At 41.1% G+C, this 27796-nt stretch overlaps 1 protein-coding gene across 22 annotated transcripts in view; it reads right to left on the reverse strand.

Annotated features, from left to right (window-relative positions):
• MACF1 (microtubule actin crosslinking factor 1) overlaps positions 1-27796 on the reverse strand; it is a 338748-nt gene that overhangs the window by 193074 nt on the left and 117878 nt on the right. For 16 of the 22 annotated variants that reach the window (XM_077844667.1, XM_077844648.1, XM_077844651.1 and 13 more), the window contains exons 2-4: positions 15669-15730; positions 2876-2965; positions 545-640 (exon numbers count right to left, since the gene is read on the reverse strand). In XM_077844667.1, coding sequence (XP_077700793.1) covers positions 545-640; positions 2876-2965; positions 15669-15730 — 248 coding nt within the window. The remainder of the gene's footprint in view (positions 1-544; positions 641-2875; positions 2966-15668; positions 15731-27796) is intronic. The other 6 variants (XM_077844666.1, XM_077844665.1, XM_077844663.1 and 3 more) reach the window with 1 other exon arrangement.

Below are 27796 nucleotides of genomic sequence, written 5' to 3' on the forward strand. Positions count from 1 at the left end.
AGCATGCAAGTTAAAAATCACTGTCCTCTACAGCAACTAGAGATATTATTGACCAAGGCAGAGTATCTCCATGCAGTGAGTGGTTTGCAAACAACAGGCTGCTTTGAAAACAAATGACATGTTGTGTGGTGAGAACCTGAAGGGTAGAAGTGCAGAGAGGGTGAGAGTTAGTCTCAAGTGTGGAACCATGAGCAATTAACTGTCATGCCTTCAACTAAACTTTCCACAGCTCTGCAATCCAGACTCAGAAAACACAGCAAGGCCAGCAGAACAGTATGGGTCTCCAGGTCACAGAGGCACGTGACACCTCCAAACACCATTATTCTTCTTGTGCCAACCACTCTCAGATAAGCAAAACAATCCTCACTCTAGGATCATCTAACAGTGGCAAGAGGCACAATTAGTTTTAACCACTTTCTTTGGGACCCAAATTCCCAGAGGCAGAGGGAAGAAGGCAGTTGGTAACTGAGCTACTTGGAGACCTTGAGAACCTCAGACTCTCTGATGGCCCTGCAGTGCCAGCTGGGATCCCAGAAGGACCTACGACATCATCATCATCTTCCTCCTCCTGCTCCTCGCTGTTTGTATGGCGCCAGGAGGGCATGCTCACGAGGCGGAGGGTCTTCAGCCCTGCTGGCTCCTTTGGCCACCAACCAACACAAAGATATGAGAGAGTAACAGAAAATTCACAACACAAAGATGAAAAGGAATTGAATGCAACATTTAAAAAGAAAAGTGAAAATAAATATGAAAATACCCTCCCACCTCCCAAAACATGCAAAACCAAATCAAGACCATATCACACGGTTATACTGAACACTTATGTTGCAACACATCTTCAGGGCGCCTGTGTGGCTCAGTCGGTTAAGCATCTGTCTCTTGATTTCAGCTCAGGGCTCAGGTCACGATCTCAAGGTGCTGGGATCGAGTCCCTCCTCAGTCTCTGCACCCAGTGGGGAGTCTACTTGTCCCTTCTCTCCCTGTTCCTCTGCTCTTCTCCTCTCTCTCCTGCTCTTTCTCCCCACCCCCCAATAAATGAAATAAAATCTTTAAAAAAAAAAAAAAAAGAGGGCAGCCCCAGTGGTGCAGCGGTTTAGCGCCGCCTGCAGCCCAGGGCGTGATCCTAGAGACCCTGGATCGAGTCCCACGTCAGGCTCTCTGCATGGAGCCTGCTTCTCCCTCTGCCTGTGTCTCTGCCTCTCTCTCTCTCTCTCTCTCTCTCTCTGCATCTCTATGAATAAATAAATAAAATCTTTTTTAAAAAAAAAAGAGAGAGACACACATCTTTAATTCTCGATGGCCGTCTACCCTCTGTTTTTGTGAGTCAACTAAAGGAGAAAGAGATTGTGAGAATAAACATGAAAGAGAAATTTGGACGGTTCTCAGTGAAAAGATGATATCTTATGAATATCTCCATAAATATAAACAACCTCCAGGTTTTCAAAAGCTAGGCAAAGAAATTAGATCAGAGTGTTTTCAACCTGTTTGGAAGCAATGTCACCCAAAAATATCATTTTCAATAGAAAATCACTATGAGTTCATCAGATATGCCCAAATTGTAACTTTGTGAGTGCTGAAGAATAAAGTCCAGCAATGTGAAAGTGACATTTTGATTACTTATCAGATTTATAAATGAAGGCCAGATAAGGACTGGAATTCACCAGTAGTGGCTGTGCTAATAAAAAGTGTCAATTTTAAAATTAAAAATTTTATAAAAGTTGGGATGCCCAGAATCCAGGATCAAGTCCCACACTGGGCTCCTTGCAGGGAGCCTGCTTCTCCTTCTGCCTGTGTCTCTACTTCTCTTTGTGTGTCTCTCAATAATAAATAAAATCTTTTAAAAAAACACAAATTTTTATTTATAAAAGTAATTCTATCATAAGACAAAAAAGATGTGAAACCAAGACAAAAAGGCCATGGGAAGCCAAGCTTCAATCCTTGAAGAAATTGAATATTACTTAAGGAGCGAAATTTAATGTGACAAATTCCCTTCTTGAAACACAACAAACAATGACTAAGAATTCACCAAAGGCAGTGAGTGGGCTGGGCTTCAGTTCTTTCTCTTCCCAGAGATGTTTCCAGTATTCAGACCTGGACTTTTCTAAATGAAAAATATGTTATCTATGACACTAGAGGCAGAACACAAACTGCAGAGGATCACCTGCTTCCATTAGGCTCAAATATACGAACAAAGAGTCAACGAGTGGGGTTATTTTGATTCCTCAAAGCAAATATAAGAACTATCATCCGACAAGCCAAGAAGCCTGGGCAGGATTTGCCTTCGGTTATGTAGGTGTTTCCCACAAGCAATGTTTAACACATTTGGGAGGAGGCAGGCATATTTAATTATCCAAGGAACTTGGGCTGTGCTCAGATACTAACTGTAGTACTTCCTTTTTTTTTTTTTTTTTTTTTACTTGAGTACTTTCCAAACCTGTAAGACTCGGTGAATCAAAGAAGGAAGAGTATGAGGTGAACTGGAAAAAATATCTCTACATAACCCTGAAAATAACTCTAAATAGCTCTGAAAATAGCTCTTAAATGTGAAATCTACTGTTCCTAAATACTATCTCTACAAACAGATAAAGAACAAGTAAGGAGGAAAAAAATGCAGATATGAGGGGAATAAAACTGATACCTAATTCCATCAAGAAATAATATGATACATCAATTCACATTAAGATAAAATTACATCATTTTAAAACTCAGTCTGAGTTAGAAACAAAGTCCACCAATAATATCTCTACTTCTTCCTCTATCATAACAGAAAGCAGGCAGTGGTGGCCACCGTCCTGGCACTCAACAAGATGGACCAGCAGGTCATTAGCAGGGATGCATTTGTGAGGTCACTCATGAGAAAAAGGGAGAAGCTCACCAGTTTGATGCCCGAGAGGACCTCCAGCAGAGAGATCAGGTTGTGGCCATCCCGCAGATCTTCATAAAGATCATTGATGTGTTTACGGACCTGTGTGTAAGAGTGAAACAGATTGATTTTTATTTGATCTTGAATTATTTTATTATCTACACGAGAATTTCTGGTTCTAGGTAAACAAAGATTAAAGAATAAATATTCTTTTAAATATTAAAGAATATTCTCACTGGCAGCCCCAGTGGCGGAGCAGTTTAGCACCGCCTGCAGCCCAGGGTGTGATCCTGGAGACCTGGGATCGAGTCCCACATCGGACTCTCTGCATGGAGCCTGCTTCTCCTTCTGCCTGTGTCTCTGCCTCTCTCTCTGTGTGTGTCTCTCATGAATAAGTAAATAAAATCTAAAATAAATAATAAAATAAAATAAAATAAAATAAAATAAAATAAAATAAAATAAAATAAAAAAGAATTTGAAACAGCAAACAATAATAAAATTCAGGAATTTTCAGTTTGCAGTACAATATATATGAAATGGTAACACTTAACAGAAATGTATGTGTGATGTAAAGCCAGATCTATTACATACTCTAACCAACTGTAAACAATGTTCTAAAAAGTCTGGACAAGGAGATGGTGAGTCAATCATCCTAAAACCCTCAAGAATTATTCTGGACCAAAATGTGATATAATGGCCAATGACAGATGAGTCCAGTCAGAATCAGAAAAGCCTTCAGGGGGAGCATGGCTGGCTCAGCCGGAAGAGCATATAACTCTTGATCTCAAAGTTGTGAGTTTGAGCCCTAATTGGGTGTAGAGATTATTTAAATTAATAAAAACTTAGAAAAGAAAAAAAGAAAAGAAAAGAAAAGAAAAGAAAAGAAAAGAAAAGAAAAGAAAAGAAAAGAAAAGAAAAGCCTTCCAGAGAGCGAAGGGAACAAAAATGCTAGGTACCCAGTGTTTCATGGGATGTATCTACATGTTAACTCCTCTCCTACCAAATATTTCTTTCAAAAAAAAAAAGATTTATCCATTTAGGGGCTTCTGGATGGCACAGTCAAGTGTCCAACTCTTGATTTTAGTTCAGGTCATGATCTCAGGATTGGGAGATTGAGCCCTGGGTTGGGCTCCACACTCAGCATAGAGTCTGCTTGAGATGCTCTGTCTCTCCCTCTGCCTCTGCCCTTCTTGCTTGTGTTTATTCTCTCTCAAAAGAAATAAAAAAACTTTTGAGGGTGATTTTCCTTGTGAAAATAACAATTGCAATTTTATAACTTGAAACCGTGGGAAAACATCTCACTTTGGGAAAATCTGTGGTTAATGTCAAACACCATGCTGAATGCTGTACACATTATCTCAGCTCTCTCTGACACTGACAAAGTAGGTAGTACTTCTATTTTACACATTTAGAAACAAGGGAAAGAGAAGTTGAGTAACTTGCCCAAGGTCACAAGTGGAAAAACTGGCCTCAGTTTGGTCTTTTCTGAAGTTAGTCTTTGCCATTAACTACTGTGCTTTATAATCAGTCAGAGTCTCATTTTATTTATTTAATCCAAACAACTGCCCTGTGACGTTTATTTATGTATCCTCAGAAGGAACTGAGACTTTGAGAAGTTAACGTCACACAGCTGCAGGAAGTGGCAGTAGGTTTTCTGGTTCGTTCCAAGTCCAGTGACAACTTCACTGAGTGACACAACACAGAATCAGAAGACTAGTGGCAAGTATAATAAGGAAGAAGATTCATTTCCAACATAAATAGTTCTCTAGACAATAAAAAGGGCTACTTCCAGAAGCAGTGGGTTTCTAGTCACTGAAATTTTCAAGCAGAGCCTGGGATACTAGGATTTCCACATTTGAGTGGAAAACTGTACTACAGTCATTTCCAATTATAATATTCTAACATTCCAAACAGAATGAGAGTCAGAAAAGATCATGGCTATGGGGGCTGTCTGTTCAATGGGTAAAGCATGTGACTTGATTTTGATGTGAGTTCAAGCCCCACATTGAGTGTAGAGATTACTTTAAAAAAAAAAAAAAAGATAAAGGCTGGAAATAGCTGGTGATACTTTCTGGAAGAGGACGAACTAGAAGGACGGGGGTGGGGTTAAGATTTTATCTATCTATTTGAGAGAGACAGAGAGCTGGGGGAGGCACAGAAGAAGGAGAGCATCTCAAGCCAACTTCGTGCTGAGTGCAGAGACTAAAGCAGGGCTCAATCACATGACCCTGAGATCAAGATCTGAGCCAAAATCAAAAGTTGAACACTCAACCAACGGAGCTACCCAGGCACCCCTGGAAAGATTAGAAAATGTTTAGACAGAAGACAAAAGATCATAAAACCACAGCACATAAGGTACAGAGGTAGAAATATGCAAGGTATGAGTGCTTGTACCTGTGTGAGTGAAGGATTAAGAAGGTGATGGGTAGATTATCACCAGTTGGAGAAAATGGTTCATAATGAATTGGTTAATAGCTTTCAAACACTGAAGGAATATTTCTTTAATATTTTTGTGCTATTCATAATATGAATATAGATATAACACTTTTTATTTTAATTTGCAATATTAACAATTTCTCCACTACTTCAAGTCTAAACAAAATAACACATCTAGCTCAGACTTGTAGCATCTGTTGATTTCCATGATGTACATACTCCCACCATGACCAAATTCCAGCCACTAATATAATACCACTAAACGCAATGTTGGGAAGAAATGTACAACAGCACACCACTATATACTTTTTCATCAGAGATACAACAGACATAATTAACCTCAAGAGCATAGACAATATTAACATGTAGTAAAATAATTACGAGGTGATGTGTTTTGAGCATTTATTGCATTTATTTTAAATATAATTTAATTGTAAGTTTATATAATTTAATTTTTCATAATGGCTATGCTTAGCAATCAGCATAGAATTAGTATTCAGCTCTTGTGAGCCCATGTAACCTGGCTCCAAGATTTTAAGAGCTCTCCCTCAAATGGGTCTAAGATTTCAAACTTGCACAACAGAAACAAGCAGGTCGTGAGGGTTGGGAAGAAAGTGGATTTGAAAAGTTCAATTTTGGGTGCCTGGGTGGCTCAGGGGTTGAGCATCTGCCTTCAGCTCCAGTCATGATCCCGGGGTCCTGGGATGGAGTCCCACATCCAGCTCCCAGGAGGGAGCCTGCTTCTCCCTCTGCCTATGTTTCTGCCTCTCTCTGTGTGTCTCTCATGAATAAATGAATAAATAAAATCTTTTTTTAAATTCAGTTTTTTTAATTTAATTTTTTTAAGATTTTATTTTTAAGTAATCTCTACACCCAATGTGGGGCTTGAACTCACAACCCAAGATCAAAAGCTGTACACTCTACCAACTGAGCCAGTCAGTGACCCTGAAAAGTTCAATTTTAAATATACTGAATTTAAAACAGCAGCAAAGGAGCTACAAACAGTAATGTTCTGGAAGCAGCTGAAAATACCAGAATTCAATTTGAGTCAGCTGAGAACTTAAGTTTAGAAGTCATATGCGTGGAGGTGCTAGCTAAAGACATGGGAAATGCTGGCCGTTAGGGCTTGGGGCAAGAAAGAAGAGCAGAGTGCTAAGGACTAAGCCTGTGGGGATAGCCAAAATTAGAAAGCAGGAGATGGAAAAGCAATCAACAAAGGATAGGGGGTGGAAAAAAGGCAGTGAGAGGTAGGGAAAAAAAACAAGAAAGGGTAATCAAGGAGGGAATGGATGATCACCAGTATCAAATGCTCCAGGACAAGCATGAGGACCAAGAAAGGGTTTTTTAGTCTTTTTACAAATAATGGTGTTTTTTGTGAGACTCACTTTCTAAAGAGTGGTAAAACAGAACTCAGATTACATATGAATGGTAGGTTAAAAAAATAAACAGAGAATATATTAAATACTTAATATTAAGGGTTAAAAAGAGAAGTGATAACAATGAGCAACTTACTTTTGATAGATAAGACCTGAGCATAGGGCATTAAAATCAGGAATGGGCACTAAAAAATTATTTAAATAAATTATAGTAGGAATGAGGACCAAGTGAGATCATATTATCAACAGGACACTAAATACCACAGAGTACTGAAAAGGAAAAAGTAGTACTTTGAAATATAAAGTTAATCTCACATCGAGGACTCAACATCTCCTTCTAAAAATCCCAGTTGTTTTATACCTGAGAACAGCAAAATTCAACCACCTTACAAGAAATTTAGCGAGACTAGTTTATTATGTCTCTCAGTCTTTGTCTGATTAGGACTAAATAACTATGAAAAACTATATAAGAGAGATACAGAAGGAAGTAATGGGGGCAAGGAGAGGAGTGTTTTTTTCCCTGGAGAATTTTCAGTAACAGAGAACAATCTATTTCTGAAGCATACTGGATATATCTCTGCCTAGAGAAGGATAAAGTACTAGCTAATACTTACTAGTGCTTCTATGTCAGAAAATTTTTAGATACAGAGATGAGATTTGGAGGGCTCAATTCACATCCCAAGATCACATACTAGTAAATGGCCAGGTCAATAAAATCTGCTGGTAAATGGCCAGGCCAATAAAGTCCAGGTCTGTCCCATTCCAAAGTCTTTACCCTCTTCTGCACACACTAAATTGCCTCTAAAATTTTCCACAAATCTCTTAAGAAAAAATCCAATAGCTAAAAAATAAAAAATTCTGAGTTAACACTGCGTATGATACATATGAAATCCTAAGAGTTAAAAAAAAATAAAATATATAAATAAATAAAAATAAAATAAAATAAATCCTAAGAGTTGCCATCACAAGGGGAAAGTAATTTTTTTGCTTCCTTTTTTGATCATATCCATATGACACAATGGATGCTAACTAAACTTACTGCTTATCATTTCATAATATATGTAACTCAAACCAATGCACTGTACACATTACACTTATACAATGATGTATGTCATTTCTGTCTCAATAAAACTGGGAGAGGAAAGACAAGAAAAAGTCCAGTACACCAAGCATCAGATGTTTTAGAGGCAGCCAGGCGAAGCTAAGACTGCTCAGAAATCATCAATATATGTTTCTCTTCAACAAAGACTCATGTTATTCTGTCAACAAAAAGATGACTGAACTTCAACTACCTAGGTCTTTGCCTGTTTGCACTCCCTGTGAAAATCACTGTCAACGTTAGTGAATGTCTCCAAAGAATATATGCAAATGGCTAACAAATTCATGAAAAGATGCTCAGTATCACTACCAAGTCAGGAGGAAAATGTAATCAAAACTATCCTCCCCATCCAACAGGAGGACTATAATCAAAAAGATTACAACTGTTGATGAGGATATTGAGAGACTGGAACCCTCATACATTGCTGGTAAGAATGTAAAATGGTGCAGCTGCTTTGGAAAACAGTCTGATGGTTCCTCAAAAGGCTGAACACAAGTTGCCATAAGACCCAGTGATTCCACTCCCAGATGTATACCCAAGACAACTGAAAATGTATGTCCAGGAAAAATATGTATATATGAATGGATGTTCATAGTATTTACTATCCATAATAATAGCCAAAAAGTGAAAATAACTCAAATGTCTATCAATTGATAAATGGACAAACAAAATGTGGGACATCCATACAATGGAATATTATCTGGCAATTAAATACTGGTATTTGCTATAATGTAGATGAACTTTGAAAACAATATGCTACGTGAAAGAAGCCAGTTACAGGGATCCCTGGGTGGCTCAGTGGTTTAGTGCCTGCCTTCAGCCCAGGGCGCAATCCTGGAGTCCCGGGGTCAAGTCCCGCATCAGGCTCCCTGCATGGAGCCTGCTTCTCCCTCTGCCTATGTCTCTGGCCCTCTCTCGCTCTGTGTCTCTTATGAATGAATAAATAAAATCTTTAGGAAAAAAAAAAAAAAAAAGAGGCCAGTTACAAAGAAAAGGGTCATTTATTATATGATTCCATTTATAAACGATATCTAGAATAGGCAAATCTATAGAATCAGAAAGTAGATTAGTGGTTGTCTGGGGCTGGGGAAAGGTATGCGGGTGGGCGTTGAGGGAGAGACTGAACAGTACAGGGTTTCCTTTGGGGATAAGATGTTCTAGAATGGATCGTGGTGATGGTTGCACAACTCTGAATATACTATAAGCCACCATATACTTTAAATGGGAAACTTGTAGGATATGTGCATTAAATCTCAAAAAAAAAAGCTACTTTTAATAATTAATAAATGACTAACTTTTGAGGGATCAAGTCCACCCAGACCAATCCTCCCCAACTCCTGGGCATTAATAAGCCAAGGAAAGCTCTGCTCTGCCAGTTCTTTAAAAATTAACTTGAAGTTATGGGCGCCTGGCGGGCTCAGTCAGTAGAGCATGTGACTCTTGATCTTGGGGTCGTGAGTTCAAGTCCCATGTTGGGTGTATAGCTACTTAAAAAAAAAAAAAAAAAAAAGATTAATGTGAACTTAGAGAAAAACAAATGGCTCCCCCCAGCTTCTGAGTGGCTTTAGCAAGGGAATAAACTGGTACTTAAGTACTTAGAATCAGAATCTGGCCCAAAGGGATTTTAACACTCTCAGCTGCCAGATGAGAAGAGTGTTGCCTGGAGAAGTTAAGTAACCTGTGAAAGATCACTGAGCTGGGAAGTGTCCCCTCACTGTCTCCGGAGTCTGAGTTCAGTGCTCTTTCCCTTTACAAGGCTTCATGATGCCTGACAGGCAGAAAGGACATACTAAGAGGACCTCCCCCTCTTCCAAAAAGAACCAAGGACTGTCACATGGTATTCTGATACCTGCAGAAAACCAAAGGAAAGCTTTCCTCTAAGACTTAAAAGAAACACAAGCAGCTCAATTTCCTTGACCCAAACTATGTTGAAGAACAATAAAGAGGTCAGAAGAGAAAGCTTTGAAGAGTCTGTTATTTACTTTCCTCTATACTTATAAAAGGTACAGGGTAAACTAGAGTGAGCCTGGTTACTTTAAATGGGTTTCTGAATTTGTGATTTCTAAACTGCAAGAGGGGGATCCCATGTTGATTCAATGGCCAAATTTATCCTCAAGGAAAAGCCTAAATGCTAAGGCTTAAAAACAGATTGCAGTTGTCCCAGACTTTTTGCTTGTGAAAGAACATGCAGGGAATGAGTAGAGGCTGGAAACCTGTTGGGGTAAGTAGAGGGAGAGGGGAGCAGAGTGTGAGGCTCTTTACTGATAAGAATTCTATTATCTCTCTGTTTGGAGAATTCCTTAAGCTTTGAGGAATCTAACAGTGAGTGGCACCAGCCACACCTGATTCACAAAGGTTCTCTGAAGATGACTACGATTCTAAAATCCACATAAGGTAGCTTCATCTAACAGGCAGGCAAGGCACTTAGGTGTAGGAGTAGAAAATTCAATCCAAATGTAGGACCAAAACTTCAAGTGGGGGTTGAGATGTGTTTGGAATGAAATCAGGTCCTGAAAACACAGGTCTGGGCAGAGATGGTTCCTGAATCACCAACATGTGGCCACACTGGCAGTGCTCCTCCCCTCTGTGTCTCAAGTGCACTGCTCTGTCAATCTCTTCAATGAAACTCTTCCGCCAGTCTCCTTTTGATTGTCCACACAGATGCGAATAAGCAAAGGCGTGTAAAAGTCCACGCCATGCTTCCGTGAGTTGTCTCATGGCTACCGCACAACAAGGGTGCCTAGAATCACCACAGCTATCTACAACCTAGTGTCCAATTAGACAGCCTCACACAAAGAAGTTGAGAATGTTGGAGTAAAAATTCAGAGTTGGAAAAGTTTTATTGGTATACTGGAATTCTTCACTGAAATTCGAGGAAGGCCAATAGCTACTAGATTGCATACATGAATAAAAAGGGAAAGAACTGTTCCATCTGTGAGGCTAATATCGGCCTTTCCCTTCTAGCTATAACTTCTGAAGTCACCAAGAACTGATCAGAGAGGGGCAGCCCAGGTGGCTTAGCGGTTTAGCACCGCCTTTCAGCCCAGGACCTGATCCTGGAGACCCAGGATGGGGTCCCACGTCGGGCTCCCTGCATGGAGCCTGCTTCTTCCTCTGCCTGCCAGCCTGTCTGTCTCTTGCTCATGAATAAATAAATAAAATGTTTAAAAAAAAAAAAAAAGAACTAATCGGAGAAAGCATTTCTCTTCCTTAGGAGCTCATGCGCTCAGTTCTCTCATCCTTCCTGGGAGTTCTCTCTGGGGGCATAAGTTTTATCAGCTACCAGGACCTTGAGACACAGCATAAATAACTTACATAAAACCTCATTTAAAACTCTAGATTTTTCAGGGTGCCTGCCTGGCTTAGTTAGTAGAACATGGAACTCTTGATCTTGTGGTTATGAGTCCAAGCCCCAAGTAGGGCATGGAGCCTACTTTAAAAAAAATTTTTTTTAGTAATAAAACTCTGATTTTTCTTTTTTCTTGCTTTCTCTTTTTTAACATTTTATTCTCTTATATTTTTTAGTAATATCTAAACTTACAACCCTGAGATCAAGAGTCACACATTCCACTGATTGAGACAGCCAGGTACCCCTCCAGATTTTTTTTTTTTGATATTTTATTTATTCATGAAAGGGGGGTTGGAGCACAAGCAGGGGGAGTGGCAGAGGGAGAGAGAGAAGCAGACTCTCCGCTGAGCAGGGAGCCCAACTCGGGATCATGACCTGAGCCGATCATGACCCGAGTGGAAGGCAGATGCTTAACTGACTGAGCCACCCAGGTACCCCTAGATTTTTCTTTTTGACAGTTCTAGCATATGCCCAGAACTCTTGGGTTTGTAGGTTTGCATTCTAAATTAGCTTATTTATAATTACAGATGCTAACAACCTTAACAAACCTCTTTTAAGATTGGACCAACAGTATTCTTAACTAATAAAGAATTGTTGATTCCACAACAGTTTCCCACAGAGATAGCTGGGGATCCAAGAGATCCTAGGTCAACTAAATCCACAACTTGGAGACTTGGTTGCTTTGATCTTATAACCATCTACTTGCCAACGGCCACATTATTCCGGGTATACTTGGGGAGCAGAGCAAGGGATGCCTGAATTACAAAAAACAAATCTTGATCTGTAGTTCTCAGCCCAAAGTTTCAAGAATGACAGCATGGAGCAAGGATTCTGATTAGCAGTGAATCTCTCTCTCTCTCTCTCTGAAATATCCCAAGATGAGAAAATGCCATTGGAACTTATAGGGTTGGGGGTCCAAGGAGAGAGGAAAAATAGCCAGGGACTGAAGTAAGGCTCTGGCTGGCCTCCAATTTCTAACAATGCTCTGCTGTGTTCATCTCATTTCTCCCTCCCTGGGCCTCCTGTCATCACGCAGCACTGAGGCAGAGGTCCAACCGGCAACAGCAGAGAGCCAGGGCATTTGTATTCAACTACAAAGTTTAGGAGACAAGCCTGAGTCAGGATAAATTCAGTTCTTTCAATTGTTAGTGATGAGGCACAAAAGAGTAAGTTGGGGGCATATTTAGTAGAAAGAGCATATGATTTTGGTTAGAAGACTCATGAATGGTCCCTAGGTCCCACTTTCACTAGCTATATGATCTTGGGAAAGTCACTTTATGCCCTTCTAATTCTCACTTTCCTTCATTGTGAAAACAGACAAGATAAAATACCTTTACTGCCTTCAGAATTATCATCAGAATCAAGCCAGGTAAGAATGTGGTCTGTAAGGTATAAAATACTATTAAAATATTAAAATATTATTTACTCAAGGCAAGAGATGCACTGCACTGTATCTCTTACATCTGCAGTGTAGTATGTGGCAGAGAAAGCAGTACATATACAGTCTGAGCACTCAGTGAGCACACTGATGGGGGGAGATCAATGTGTGAACACACAAGCCATCACTTCAAAGCGCTGTGGAACAGAGATAGAGTTGAGATTAATTTAGGCTGAGGACTGGAGGTCAGATTCTCAGGAAGGTGATACTGGACATGGACCTTGAAGGATAAGTGGGTGATGGCCAGGCAGAGGAGATTGGGACGTGCCTTCTAGGGAGAGAGAGATGAAGAAGCAAAGAGGTGTGAAAGCACACTGTGTTTAGAGAGCAGTGACTTATCTCCTGTGGCCACAGCTCCGGCTACACAGGGGAGAATGCCTGCAAATGAAGCTGGGCAGCTTGGAGGCAGGTTGTTAAGGACTGTGCATCATGACAGAGTTCTGTGTCGCCGAACTAGAGGCAAATGGGACATATTGAAGAAATTAAAAGGGAATAGCAATTTTCTCTCCCTGTCTCTCTGCCTTTCTTCTTTATCCTGGCACTAACCAAGTAAGACGTAATGTCTGCCTTCAAGTTAAAATCAAACAGAAAGATATAGAATGTACACAAGTGCTATAACAAAAGCACACAGGGAAAACAATGAGGGCACAAAGGAAAGGGTAGCCAATTCCATGTGGGAGATTCAGTTACATATTTAACAAGGTGGTAGTGAATTGGGGTTATGCAGACAGAACAGAGATTGGGGGAGGCTTCACACACGGGGAACAGGATGAGCTAAGATACAGGGTCAAAAAATAACATGGCACACAGTTCAGCAAGTGCCTGAGGTAGAAGGGGAATTCGACACTATGAGCCTGGAAAGGTAGGCAGAAGTTGGGCCATTACTGTAGATGTTAAGAGCACAGGTTCTAGACTTTAGGTTACCTGAATTCTAAAATCTCAGTTCTGGGGCGCCTAGGTGGCTTAGGGGGCTAAGCGTCTGCCTTCGGCACAGGTCGTGATCCCAGGGTCCTGGGATCGAGCCCTGCAGTGGGCTTCCTGCTCAGCAGGGAGTCTGCTTCTCCCTCTCCATCTCCCTCTCCCTCTGCCTGCCACTCCCCCTGCTTATGCTCTGTCAAATAAAATCAAAATCTTAAAAATAAAATAAAATTTCTGTTCTGCCTCTTTCTAGTGGTATGACCTTAAGTTAACCTCTCTAAACCTCCTTTTCCTCACTGATAAAATGGGAAAACTGAAAGAGACTCCAACATCAGGTCACTGAGGAGTAAACAAGATAATCCACATAGAAGACTTAGTCCAGAATGCTAGCTTTACGGTAAGCACTCAGTAAACTATTACTACTATTTGCATTATCAGTGTTACTACAGAAAACTTTATTAGGAACTATCAAGTGATCAAGGCAAGCTGAAAAGGCCCTGGACGAGAGCAGAAGTCATGGGGATGGAGAAGTGAGGTGCAGGCATCTTTCTGAGTTGGAAGTGACTGACTGGAGATGGTAACAAGGGAAATGATGGGTAGAAAACATTCTAGATTCCTAACTTGGATAATTATGTATGTGAATGAAAATATTCAGCAATTTAGGATGTGTTGGATATGGGATATTGTCTGGGTGATGTCCAGATGAATGTGTCCAGTGCACTGTCTTTGGCTTAGGAAAGAATATAGGAAATGGCTCTGTCATTACACCCACATCCATATCTTTTATTTTGAAAACTGTCCTCACCTGCAGTCCCAACTAAACGTGGCCTCTAGGAGCCACGTCTGATTTATGTAACCATCTCCCTAGCCATAGATTACTAAACTATAGATGGACACCTGACCCAGGGAGGGAAAGAAAATTCCAGCCAATCAGAATTTTGTTTTGTGTCTTCAGAATTATAGCCACGGGGTTTACGTCACCATTGAGAGACAGCCACCACAGTTTCCACAAACAATGGCAAAAGCAATTAACGTAGGAGATATGTAGGAAGAAATAAAAGTGAGACAACACAAGGCCTCAATAAAAAGACGGAGTAGCTGCCTGATAATGTTTAGTTTTCATAAAGCCTAGCTGCATCCAGACACCAGATTCTATGAGATCACCTCATATCCTTTTTCTACTTGTGCTTCTTTATGTTCCACACCACCAGTGATCACTGTGACTAACACACATGAGACTGCCAAAGAAGAGTACAGAGAACCAAACAAGAAAATGAGTATGGTTAGGACCCTAGGGACCAGCAACATGGAGGAGTCAGAGGAAGAAAAGCCACTTAAAGAGGCATGAAAAAGGCATTTATAGAGGAAAGAGGTAATTCAGGAAAAAGCAGTGTGTTAGAAGCCAACATAAAAGAGGGTTTTAAGAAATAATGTTAGTCAACAGTATCAGATGCAACGGAGAAACCAAATAAGAGGAAGATAAACTAGGCTACTGGATATAGCAAGTAAGAGGTCACTGGTGACCTTTCCCTGAGCAGTAATCAATATAACTCAAAATTATGTAAATTATTTGAGTGATTATTATATAATATCCAAAAACTTTGTCTGCAAATCTTGACTGTCACATTAGTCATACTGGTCGTCCTCAGGAGGGCTTTTAACATACCTCTGCCTTGGTTTCTCTTCTATTTAAAAACAATAATACAATCTCCCCCCAACCCAAGCCATTCTGGGAAGTGTTCTGCAACTTAAACCGCATGGTGGTGATAATGTATAGGCACATGTAAAAATTGCTTAAACTAAACATTTAAGATTTATGCACTTAAAGAGAAAGAAGGAGAACAAAAGCCCCTCTCTGACCCATCCCTGTTTCTCTAGAAATAAAAAGAAAGAAGGAAGCTTATAAAATAATCTATAAAGCTAGGAACAAAGTGTTTTTGAGTCCAGGAATCACCCCCTGGTATCCTCACCCTCAATCTTCTGAGGTAATGGCATCTATTACTCTCCTTTCCAAGAAACTGATCAGTACAAGTTTCCACACTGTTATGACTACGTTAGTTATTTTTAAAAAGTCACATGTGTATCTCCATGAGGCACATGACAAGCACTCTGAACTATCAGTGAGAAAGGACTGAGAGATCCAGCTTAAGAGTAGCCAAGGGGCTAGGGCAGCATCTATGGAGTCCTACCTTCATCAGGTGCTTGTTCACCCATTTGGTGAACGTCTTCTTCTGAACACGGTCCCGTTCATCTGTAAAGGAAACACAGAGAAGGCATTGGCTCAGCACTGCCCGGATAAGTTCCCACACCCCTGCTTTGTCCACACCCCAGCTTCTGCACACACCGTGGTGATGGTTTCCACAGACCCATGAGAAATGTTGTGTTGTTGAGAAGATTTCTCCTGTCTGAGCTTCATCTTCTGTCCTGACCATCTTGCTACTTTACAGATTAGACAGACGCAGCATAGCCTCAAAACCCACAGCCATGGCAAAGTCTCCTTCGCACCATAACCTGGTGGGTGAGTGATTCTCTGCTTCCCCGCAAAGCAACCTCCAAAAAGTCAAAGCTGTGAACACCGCCCGCAGGAGAAGCAGAGCGGCCTTGGCGTTTGGGCCACTTGTACATCTCCCTCTTCACAAACCCATCTGCAAGACCAGTGCTCTGCTCTCACCCCCTTCCTACCCCACTTTCTACCCCTAGTTCCAGTTTCCTCACCAGTCATTACCAACTCGGCAACCTCGGAAAGCTGCTCAGTTTACCTGCGCTGCACATCTCCGTCACCTCCACCTTCTTATAGAGCCTCCTCTTTGTAGGCACACTCTCCTTCATCCTCAGTTTTGTGGACCTCATTAACAAAAGCATGACTGCCGCTGTTCCAGAGGCCCGATCCTGCAGAGGACTCCCTTTCTCCCACACCTGCCAATTCCCCAGAGCACCTCCAGACCACTGATCCATTGGCCTTGCTCCTTTTCACCTACTTGAAGCCCATGCCATCCCCCTATTATCTTGTTCAAATCATCCTCACTATCATCAACCACTCCCTGCCACTGCCGCCCACCCCACATATGGTGAATCTACCTTAGCTTCCCAACAACTTGGTTCGCATTTACTACCTCCACATGCATCCTCTGGCGTCATCCTCACCTTACCTTATCTCCAGTTCATATTCAGCCACCACGCTGCCACACTGTATTTCCTGCTCCAAACATTTCTCCTTAGCAGTCATCCTAATCATTCCCAAGCTTTATCACTCCATTCTCATTTTATTCCTTTTATTAAGAGCATCTAAACTTACTCTGGTCTGTGCTAGAAAACACAGTCAAGCAATTCAAAGCTGCCATCACTAATCCCCCAGGAACTGCCACCTGCCTAACCTTCTACCACTAAGCACACCATGACAATTTGCGAAACTGAATTACCACCATTGCTCAACTCTTCCATTTTTTTCTCCAAGTCAGAGAATTAAGTAACTCTAGTTCACTAGTAATCCACACAAAGTGAGGTTTTTCCGTCTCTCCTGCCCAGTTCCTCCTAACTGACTGCCTCATAAGAGCCACATAGGTGCGATTCTGAACAATGCTGGCATGCTCTCCACTTCCAGGTCAATGTACCACCTACTCACATTTCTGAATTTATAGCCACTTGGTAAATGCTATCTCTTCACTGTCTCTGGTCTTAATGTCACATCCTTCTTTCAGCCTTGAATTTTTTCCTGCTTTGCAAGGAACAGCGATCTCTTCCTACTATATACCACAGAACTTGGGAATCAGAATTAGCTATCTACTCTTATCCTCTGCTGAAACACGATTCCTTTCAAGAACAAAGAATCATCTGTTCAGGGTTGAAAGGTCTGCCCAAATCCTACATAACTCTATACTATTCCTGATACTTAAAATTTAATAGAGAATTCATTAGCTCCTAAGGCAATATGTATCACTTTAATAGTTCTATAAAGTGTCATCATTTGCTTCCTTATAAATTCTCCCTACTGGCTCTCATTTGGAACTGTCAGAATTTTAAGTACAGGCCACCTTTCACTTAAGAGTCCTGCAAGTACTCAAAACTGGGATTTTTATTAGATTTGACCACTGTCATTCCAATATATTTTGATCTTTTTCGAGGCTGATTCAGTTATCCAACATCTTCATTAACCCTTCCAAGCCTGTGTCATCTACAGACGGAATGAGAATCAGCTTACAAACGCAGTCTCTTCTAAATCACTGATGCTGCTCACACTATTTTCTCTTTATGGCATGCTACTCTCTCCCTTTCTACCTCTCTCCAAATGCTATTTATATATTTTTATATATATATATATATATATATATATATTTTTTTTTTTTTTTAAAAGAGAGAGAGCATGAACGGGGGAGGAACAGAGGAAGAAGGACAAGCAGATTCTGCGTGGAGCACACAGCCTGATGACCCCAATCCCATGGCCCCAAGATGATGACCCAAGCCAAAATCAAGAATTGGGACACCCAACCAACTGAGCCACCCAAGTGCCCCAAACACTGTTTACTCTTTAAAATCTAGTTCATTCATTCATTCACTCATTTCTTCTTTGAATACATCTTTATTAAGGCCCTAGATACTTGGAAGAGCCTGTGTTTGACTCTGACAATAGATACCAATGACACAGTCCCTATCTTTAAAAGAATGACATTTGGGACACCTGGCTGGCTCAGCTGGTGGATTGTACAACTCCCGATCTTGGGATCGTAAGTTCAAGCCCCATGTTAGGTGTAGAGCCTACCTTAAAAAATAATAAAATAGATGACAGTCTAGCAGAGAAAAGAAATAACTTAAAAAAAAAAAAGAAATAACTTCAGTGCAGTTTCATACACACTATAACAGAGCTAAGCACAGAGTGCCCAAGAACAGAAGAAAACGGTTAGGCCACTTGAACAAGAGAGGGAAACATGGGCAGTTAGTGAAAGTTTCCAGAGGAGAGACCCTAACTAAATGGTAAAAGGGGAGTAGAAGCTAGCCAAGAATTAAAAGGAAGGAACAAAGCTACTACATGTAAACTTCACCTAATGCAAATTCGTGGAGACAACCAGGAGCTTATGTTCAGAGAAGTGCACAGAATCAAGGATGCCTGAAAGACAGGATGTGTATTAAGTAGTGGAGAGACTTCAAACTAGATAGGATGCCATGGGCCAAATCACAACCTTTCTTACAAGTTAAGGAGTCCAAACTTTACCACTAAGAAATTGATAGAAGAAGGTAAGGGAAAGCTTCAAAAGATTTTAAATAGGAGATGACATGATCAAATGTGTGATTAAGAAAAATTACTCTGGCAGCCTTTCCTGACAACTCCAGGTCCCAACTGTCTCTTTGTCCTACACATTTTTATGGTACTTACTATGCTAATCACTCAATCAGCACTTATATAGAGTCCTGAACTTTTAATATGCTCATTCTTACATCACCAATGAGATCACTAACTCCTTAAGAAATCATGTTTTACTTTTTGTATCTCTTAAAGTGGCTAACAGCTACCACTCTGCAAGATATGACCTAAAACAAAAACAAAAACTTTCTTCACTGGCCAATATATGATTAGAAGACTGGTTAATGAAACACACAGAATGAAATCAGAGCCAAGTCACCTACAGGAAAACAGTCCAATATGTAAAAAAAACCAATAACCCAATAAGTGTCACTCTTGTACTGAAACATGCAGCCACGACAGGAAAATAAAATTAAAGCTAACAAAAAGTTCTGCCCCCCTAACATTTTCACCACTACCAAAGCCATTCTGCTTCACTACACTAATATCTTCATAACCAAGAATGGCCTGTTTCCATTTTTACAAAATTCTCACTCCAGAAACACAAGTTTACCCTTTTTTTCCTTCTCAGAATTTCTTTTATTATAAAGGTTATATATGTTTGTCTTGACATGTTAAATAATACACAGATGGAAAAGGAAGTTATCAAATTTCCTTTTAAACTAATCAACATTTTAAAGAAGAGGCAGGGAAATCTTGGGTGGCTCAGTTGGTAAGTCATCCATGGTCTTGATCTTGGAGTCATGAGTTCAAGCCCTACATTGGGCACCATGCTGGGCATGGAGCCTACTTAATATATATATAAAGATATTTATTATTTATTTTATTGTATATACAAATATATTTATATATTTACGTGTATGACTATATGAAGAAGAGGCGGAATTCATGGGATTTCTTTTTCTTTTTTTTTTTTTTTAAGATTTTATTTATTTATCCATGAGAGACACAGAAAGAGAAACAGAGTCAGAGACACAGGCAGAGGGAGAAGCAGGCCCCATCACAGGGAGACCGATGTAGGACTCGATCCCGGGTCTCCAGGATCACGCCCTGGGCCAAAGGCAGGCACTAAACCGCTTAGCCACCCAGGGATCCCCAGGATTTCTTTTTAGTCCACTGCCTCTTTTATTTTTGACCTGAAGATGTGACACCGGTCCATTTTACTATTTCCGTAAGTAATTCCGTTCACCTACCAAGCCCTCCAGGAGAATAATACGCTATGGAGACCTGATGTTCTCATACTAGTCATATTTCCAATAGCTAAAAAACAGACCTTCAAATCACCGGCAAGAGGTCAAGTACTTATTCCGAGCCTAATTATTAAGGGCAACATGATTTCACAAGCCCTTCTCAAGACCAGCTAGCCTTCTTTAGAGCTGAGCTGTAAGTTCCTCAGAAAAGGATTTTATGGAACAACTGTGCTCCAAAGCTGAAGGATTCTTTTTTAGGATCCTGTGTTACAGACCCACCGATTACATGCAAGCTCTTTCCTGATTTAAGCATTGAGACAAGAGGATACTAGAGTGCCTCAGGTTTAAGATCATAATATTTCAGCAAGGAAATTCATTACAGAAGCCAAAGAACAACTTAACTATTAAACTTTCAGAATGCTCCAAACAGCTCAGACTTTTAAACTTTTTAATAAATTTTACATTTGGCTCCCCACACATAAATCCCTAAGTTAATCCCAGGCTCAGCAAGAATCTTTCTACCTAATGCTGGAAGTAGGATTTTCAAAGACACTCTAGTCAATCAAAAAGAAGGGGGGGAGGGGGGGAGAATCATATTCTTTTTTTTTTTTTTTTTAATCATATTCTTTTTTGATGCTTCTTAGAAACTTGGCCCAACCAAATGCTATGAAGACCCAACAAATTACCCAACTGCCCACTGGGAAATTCTAAGATTAAACATACTGATGTTCAGTTAATCATGGGAGGTTACTTAATTAGAAGGATTTGATACTTGTTTCTGACTTTTAATAAGACCATTACAGTCCAGGGGATCCCTGGGTGGCTCAGCGTCTTGGTGCCTGCCTTCCGCCCAGGGCAAAATCCTGGAGTCCTGGGATCAAGTCCCGCATCAGGCTTCCTGTGTGGGGCCTGCTTCTCCCTCTGCCTATGTCTTTGCCTCTCTCTTTTTCTTTCATTAATGAATAAATAAAATCTTTAAAAAAAGGAAAGACCATTACAGTCCACCAAGCTATCAAAAATACCCTAATTTTCTTTGTTTTATTTTCATCTGCAGAGACATCCTTTGGTAACTTAGGCAAGTCCTTCCACCTGAAATCTGGATCCCACCTCTTCCCTTCTCTTTGGGAACTTAATTATCCCCTAACTTGTAGATCTTTAACTTCTCTCTTTCCTTTTCCTTGGCTTCCTGAACAAGTATGATGACAATGTTGTCTCCCTTTCCTCACCTCCTCTTTCCCCCCATGTGACCTGTGTAGCTTTGAGCCCCACAAATTCACCGAAACTGCTTTCTCCATAGTCACCTACCTAACTGCCAACTCAGAAGACAATGCTAACCTTTCTTTCACCTTTTTTTTTTTTTTAAGATTTTATTTATTTATTCATGAGGGACACACAGAGAGAGGCACGGGTAGAGGGAGAAGTAGGCTCCTCGAGGGGAGCCCAATGTGGGACTTGATCCTGGGATTCTGGGACCACATCCTGAGTTGAAGGCAACTGCTCAACGCCTGAGCCACCCAGGCGCCCCCATCTTTCATCTTTTAAATTCACTCTCCCTCTTGAATATGAAACTCCATTGCACCCTTGTGTTCCTCCTTCATCTTTGGTTATTCCTTCTCTTCTTAAATGTTTACTCATTGTTAGCCCTCTTTCCTTCATTTTGTATTACAGGTTCTTAAGATATCCATGGACCCACAGGTCCGTACATGGGTCCATACATTTGGAGAGGGGTGCCATAAACCACCTAAAACTGCGTGTAAAACTTTGGGTGTTATGCGCATGTTGAGAGGAGGTAAAAAGACCCATAGCTTAAAAAAAATAAAGAAAAAGAAAAGAAAAATGTTATAAAGAGCAGTTCTCCCAATTTCCCAGAATAATTCTATCTACTTCCATTTTTCAAACTGTAACTGATCACTTTCATTTGCTGACAGTTGGAACGTTAGGTCTAGAGTTCAGAATAGCAGTCAGAAGTGAGGCTACAAATTTGAAGCTAACAGCTGGCAGCTGAGGCTATGGCAAGTACAGCAGACTAGCCTATCTCAACAAATCTTCCGAAATCACCACTTTGCCCATATTATCTCTCTACTCAAAAATCCTTTACTGGCTTCCAGAAGACCAAGTCCAGGTCCTTCATTTCCACAGTTTGCTATAACCCTTTGAAATTCAATTCTAGTTTTTATTCATTGTGTGTTAAGTGGTTGGAGTAGATAAAGAAGTGGCCTCTGACCTGAGGAAATTTACAATCTACTCTTCCAACTTTATCTTTGGGCTCTTTCTTCCCTGCATGACTCAACTACAACCATTCTGATACCATTGTTTCCCAACATAACTTGCACATTCTTGTCCTTGTTGCCCGTACTGTAATATCTCTCCCTCTCTTTTTGGGTTATCTAAGAGCCTCCTTACAAGGTCCAGATAAAGTCCCATTTCTCCCCTCTCTCTTTCTAGCTATGCCAGCCACTTGTATATGCCTGCAGATGCCTGCATTTATTCAGTTGACTTGGCACCAACCATACAAAACCTATTACTAGATACTTCTCTATGTAAATCCTGTTTATCAACTTTAGCTCTTTGGAGTCAAGAATCCTGTTTCAAATTTCCTTAAATATTCAACATTTAAGACAACAATGGGTACTCAAGAACACTCACTCATTTAACAAATATATACTGAAAGCCCTCTATGTGCCAAGGTTATACCTATAAGGACACGTTAAGATGGTATGTTCAAAGTCAGACTAAGAAGTATTCCCAAATGATAATTAAAAGGTTGCTTTTCAGCAGGAAACAGGGATTTCCATTCAGATGTCCCATCTACAGTTACAGCTTTCCTAAATTCTTCTTGCCACATCTGGATCCAGGAGACTTTGCACCACTTAATGTAGGTTCAAAGAAAATGGGCTGAAAAAAATAGACCCGTAAATACAAAGGAAAAACTGATGGTTGCCACCGGGTAGGGGAGTGCAGGGAGGGGCAAAATGGGCAAAGAGGAGTTGAAGGTACAGGCTTCCAGTTATGGAATGAGTAAGTCATGGGAATAAAAGGTACAGCACAGGCAATATAGTCAATAATATTGTAATAGCGTATGGTGACAGATGATAGATACACCTGTGGTGAGATAGCAGAATGTATAAACTTACTGAATCATATGCCTGAACCTAATGTAACATTACATGTTAGCTATATAACAAGAGGGAAGGAGGGAAAGGAGGGAAAGGAAGGAAGGAAGGAAGGAAGGAAGGAAGGAAGGAAGGAAGGGAGGGAGGGAGGGAGGGAGGGAGGGAGGGAGGGAGGGAGGGAGGGAGGAAGAAGTGGGGAGGGGGAGACAGATCAAGCAATTAATTGTGCTTAACAAAAATATATAATTGCACCAGCATTATAAATGATTCCCATCCTCAGACAAACATAAGTCAACTTTGGGATATAAGACTGGCTGAGTGAAGTAAGTCAGTCGGAGAAGGACAAACATACGTTCTCATTCATTTGGGGAATATAAATAATAGTGAAAGGAAATATAAGGGAAGGGAGAAGAAATGTGTGGGAAATATCAGAAAGGGAGACAGAACATAAAGACTGCTAACTCTGGGAAATGAACTAGGGGTGGTAGAAGGGGAGGAGGGCGGGGGGGTGGGAGTGAATGGGTGACGGGCACTGGGGGTTATTCTGTATGTTAGTAAATTGAACAACAATAAATAAATAAATAAATACATACATACATACATACATACATACATACATACTGACCTAGACATTGTATTTACATTGTATTGACTCAGTCCTCACAACTCTATCAAGTACACACTATTTGTCCTCAATTTTATAGTGCAAATTGAGGCTCAAAAAGGTTACTAATAATTTTTCCGAAGTCACCCAGTTAGCAAGTAGCAGAATTGAGATTCAAATCCAAGTCTGTCGTGGACTTTTAACTTCCACACCTACTGCCACCATGAAATTATTAGAAGGCAATACAATACAGTCCTGTGTAATGACAGTAAGAAGGGAGGTGCAAACCATCACTGTAATCAGAATTCATCACCAGCATCTATCACCAAGTGTTAGCACAGGCTTAGAATGTCTCAGTGAAGATTGAGAATTGGGAGTTTAAGGAGGTGATAATTCTAGAAAATTCAATGCAAATTAAAGTTTATTTCTCGGGCAAATTAGAACTTTATTTTTTTAAATTAGAACTTTATTAATGATAATTCTTTGCTCTATTGGGAATTCAAGAGTAAACGACAGAAGTTAGATATGGGAGTAAGAATGGTGACAAGAAATGAGCCATAGAGATGGCTGGACAGGCACACAAGGAGAAGGGAAGAGGGAGAAAAGCTCAATAGTTTCATTAGGTTATCAGAAAAACTAAATCACAGATACGAAAAGATCAGAGGTTTAAGAATTCTCAAAATATCCTCTTAGAGATGAAGAAATCTAAGCCCTAAGAGGTTTAAGAACTTGGAAAAAGTGACACAGGGGCAGAATCAGATCTGTAGCTTGGATCTGTTGGCCTCTAGTCTATGATGCTTACCCTATCGAACACTCAGCATCCCTCTCTGAATCTGAGTTTTATCTGCAATATAAGGAGTTTGGACTAGGTCAATGGTTCCCAAATACCAGTCTGTGAACTGGCCACATCAAAATCACTTGCAGAGCTTACACTGGGCTAAGCACCTGAATATGATGTACTCCTCATAACGACTCTGAGTTAGGGCCTATTTAAATCCCCCTTTAAAAAATGGGAAATCACGGCATAGAAAGATAAAGCAATTCTCTCAGCTCATCTAAACTATTTAGTATAGAGCAGGGGCCCCAAGCAGACGGGTGATGCCAAAGTCCATTCTCTTAACCACTAGACCACAATGCCTCCATGGGATTAAACAGGGCAAGATGAGACAGAATAAGGTTTCTGCCCCAAAACTTTTTTTTAATTTGTTTTTTTACTTATTTATTTATGAGAGACACAGAGAGGCAGAGACACAGGCAGAAGGAGAAGCAGGCTCCACGCAGGGAGCCGGATGCAGGACTCGAACCCAGGACCCTGGGATCATGCCCTGGGCTGAAGGCAAATACTCAACCACTGAGCCACCCAGCCATCCCTGCCCCAAAACTTTCAATAAAGATTCTAAACTTTCTTATACTTCTCGTTGATTCCAGGAAAGGGAACCTTTATCTCCACGCACTTTCAGATGCAGACGATTCTTTTCTCTAAGTCTCAGGGAAGAAATCTCAATGATACCAGAAAGATAAAAGGCTAGACTGCATGTCAACAACAGACTAACACGGCCTCTCCGTGTGCCCCAAACAATATTATAATATCACCTTTGTTTCTCAGAAAGCACTTAAATATCTGGCAGTACTGGCCTAGCAGTCATGAGACAGGATCAGAACCATAGCTCTCTGCTACACCCCTTTTGAAATTTCTTCTGCCCTCTCCTCTCGATGAAACAGCTGACGATTTCAATTTTAGTGAAAATCTGCCTATTTGGGTCACGATTTTGTTCTGCTTTGGAGACTCGAGAGTATAATATCAAAGATACTTTGATTATCAAAGTCAGTGATCAATCCAGGAGCTTCCAAACTCAAATTTTACAAACCAGTAAAGGTTCCAAAATAAATTGGAAAATCTAACATAAAGCTGTCAACCTTTTCTTTTGCTAAGTAGGGATATCTAAAACCAAGCTACCACCTAAGAACCATTCTTTCATAAATAAAGGACACTTTAACACCAGAAAAGTAGGAAGAGTGATTCCAGAGTAAAGGACAGTTATTTAAATGAGTTCCCCTTTATGAAAAGCACACTATCTTCTCCTTACCTTTTTCATTTTACCAAGAACTTGATAAATTGATATCTCATTCCAGCACCAGTCTACATACCCTGCTGTTTGGAAGCCAAAGAAACCTGTGGCCAAAAAGGCTGGGCCACTTGCTCAAGGTCACAGAACATGATTTTAATAAACTCTTGTCCAGGGAGATCTAAGTCACAGCCCGTACAACACTCCTCCCTAGCCTGCAATTTGTTTTTAGGTTCCATCCCCAGACCACCTTGGAGCCTTCTTACCTCCTACAGCTGGCAGAAGAGAATAAGTGAAAGAGGAAACCCAGGCCATGACTCCTCCTCTCCCGCCCCCCGCCATTCCAGTCTGCTCAGAGGTGGACTCCGTAACCAACCAACTTCTGCTAAAAATACACCCTGGACTTTCAGAACTATGCAACATAACTTAAAAGTAGTTTCCTGATACAGGCAAAAAGAAGCGTGAGCATGAATTCAGTCTCTATAAAAAAGTCCCACACCCAAAGCTCAGGCTCTTAACTGCCAGTCTACAAGCTTAAAAAGTTCCCCAGGAAGTAGAGCACCCCAGTCTCTTCCCCTGCACATTTTAACAAGCCCAGAAGTTGTAACATCTGCAAGACTTCAAAGCCCATATATTCCTATGAGTTGATGACAGCAAGAGCTACTTGGGATACACAGGCCCAGACAAGGAAAAAACTTCACATACTAACCCATACAGCACATGCGGCAAACCAGGTGGGCGTTGAACTCCTGCTCATCTTGGTAACTAGGCCACATGGCACTCTTGTGTCTGCTGACCCCACCCAAAAGGAGGGTGTTCCAAAGAACCTCCGGCTAGTGGTTCGTGCACCCTCTGCAGCTCCTCCAAAAAGTCTTCAAGGTAAAGAGAGATAGCTATTCGATGAGCAAAGAGAGACAGCAGAAGTAGAGAGACGTGGCTCCACCCACCACTTCCTAATGACCTCCTCCTCCCCTTGAGGTCAGAGAGGAAGCTCCTCCCTAGAGCACTTCCAAAAGCTGGGTTCAGGTCTTCAAACAAAGAGCATCCCATTCAAAAGTGGCACCAGCTCAGTGTTTTCAGACCAAAGGCAGCATACGGAGATGGGAGCTTCATGTGAAAAAGTCCAGCCAAGTTACTGAGTAAGCCTGAACAGGTAGGAGGAGGCTGGTCTTTGGGTTACCCTCCATTTGCAGAGCCGAAGTTTGTGACCTGGCAAATCTTAGACAGCTGCAGGAGAGCTGGTAAGGTAGGACGGCTTACTGCCAAGTCAGGAACAGTGCAGCCGTTGCCCAACAAACTGCTCCTCTGGCTGGCCTCTTCTCAGGCAGAAGTACATATGAAGTGTTAACCAACTGAGAAGGTCCCACAATGGGAGAGACTATAACGGAGTGAATCCCATACACTGTCCACTGCCGACAGACTCCCAGATTCTAAATGGAGCTTCATTTCCCCACATTTACAGCTGCCCAAAGGGAAGAGTCACAGTCTCTCCTCAATGACCCCACCTACTTCTCAGAGTAGCCCTGCCCCAGCCAGTCTCTCAGGTAGATCAGCAGGGCAGATTTCATCAACTTCAAAAATACTGTTTGCTTGTTGCTCCATTCTTTCTACTCATCCAGCCAGGAACCTCATCCCCAAGTCCCCTTCCTCCTCCCAGAGCCTCCCACCCTGTCTCTGCAGTCAGCGCACTTAACTCAGCGGTGCCAGGGACCCCTTTATCCATCAGTGGAAGGCGGCTTGCTTGTTTGTCCAACTTGTTTTCTTAGTCCTGGCTAATTGTACCAGACACTGGAATGTTGAAGGAACACAATGAAGGGCTTTTTCATTCGGATGGCCCAGCCCATCTATCGCTTCTTCACACTTCTGATCCAACCAGGGGTTAGAAAAGCTGAGTCTCTGTCAAAGGCAGGAGAGCCACGCTGATCCTGGCCCCACACTACTCAGAAAGGCTCCACTGCAGATAAAGGCCTAATCACTGGCCCTCCGCCCCAGCTCCCTAAATAGAATGACTTCTTCAGGCTAATGCTACTTCCAATCCTGTTCCTAAA

The sequence above is a fragment of the Canis aureus genome, chromosome 13, assembly GCF_053574225.1.
Source record: "Canis aureus isolate CA01 chromosome 13, VMU_Caureus_v.1.0, whole genome shotgun sequence".
In the NCBI taxonomy this organism is placed as follows: Eukaryota; Metazoa; Chordata; class Mammalia; order Carnivora; family Canidae; genus Canis; species Canis aureus.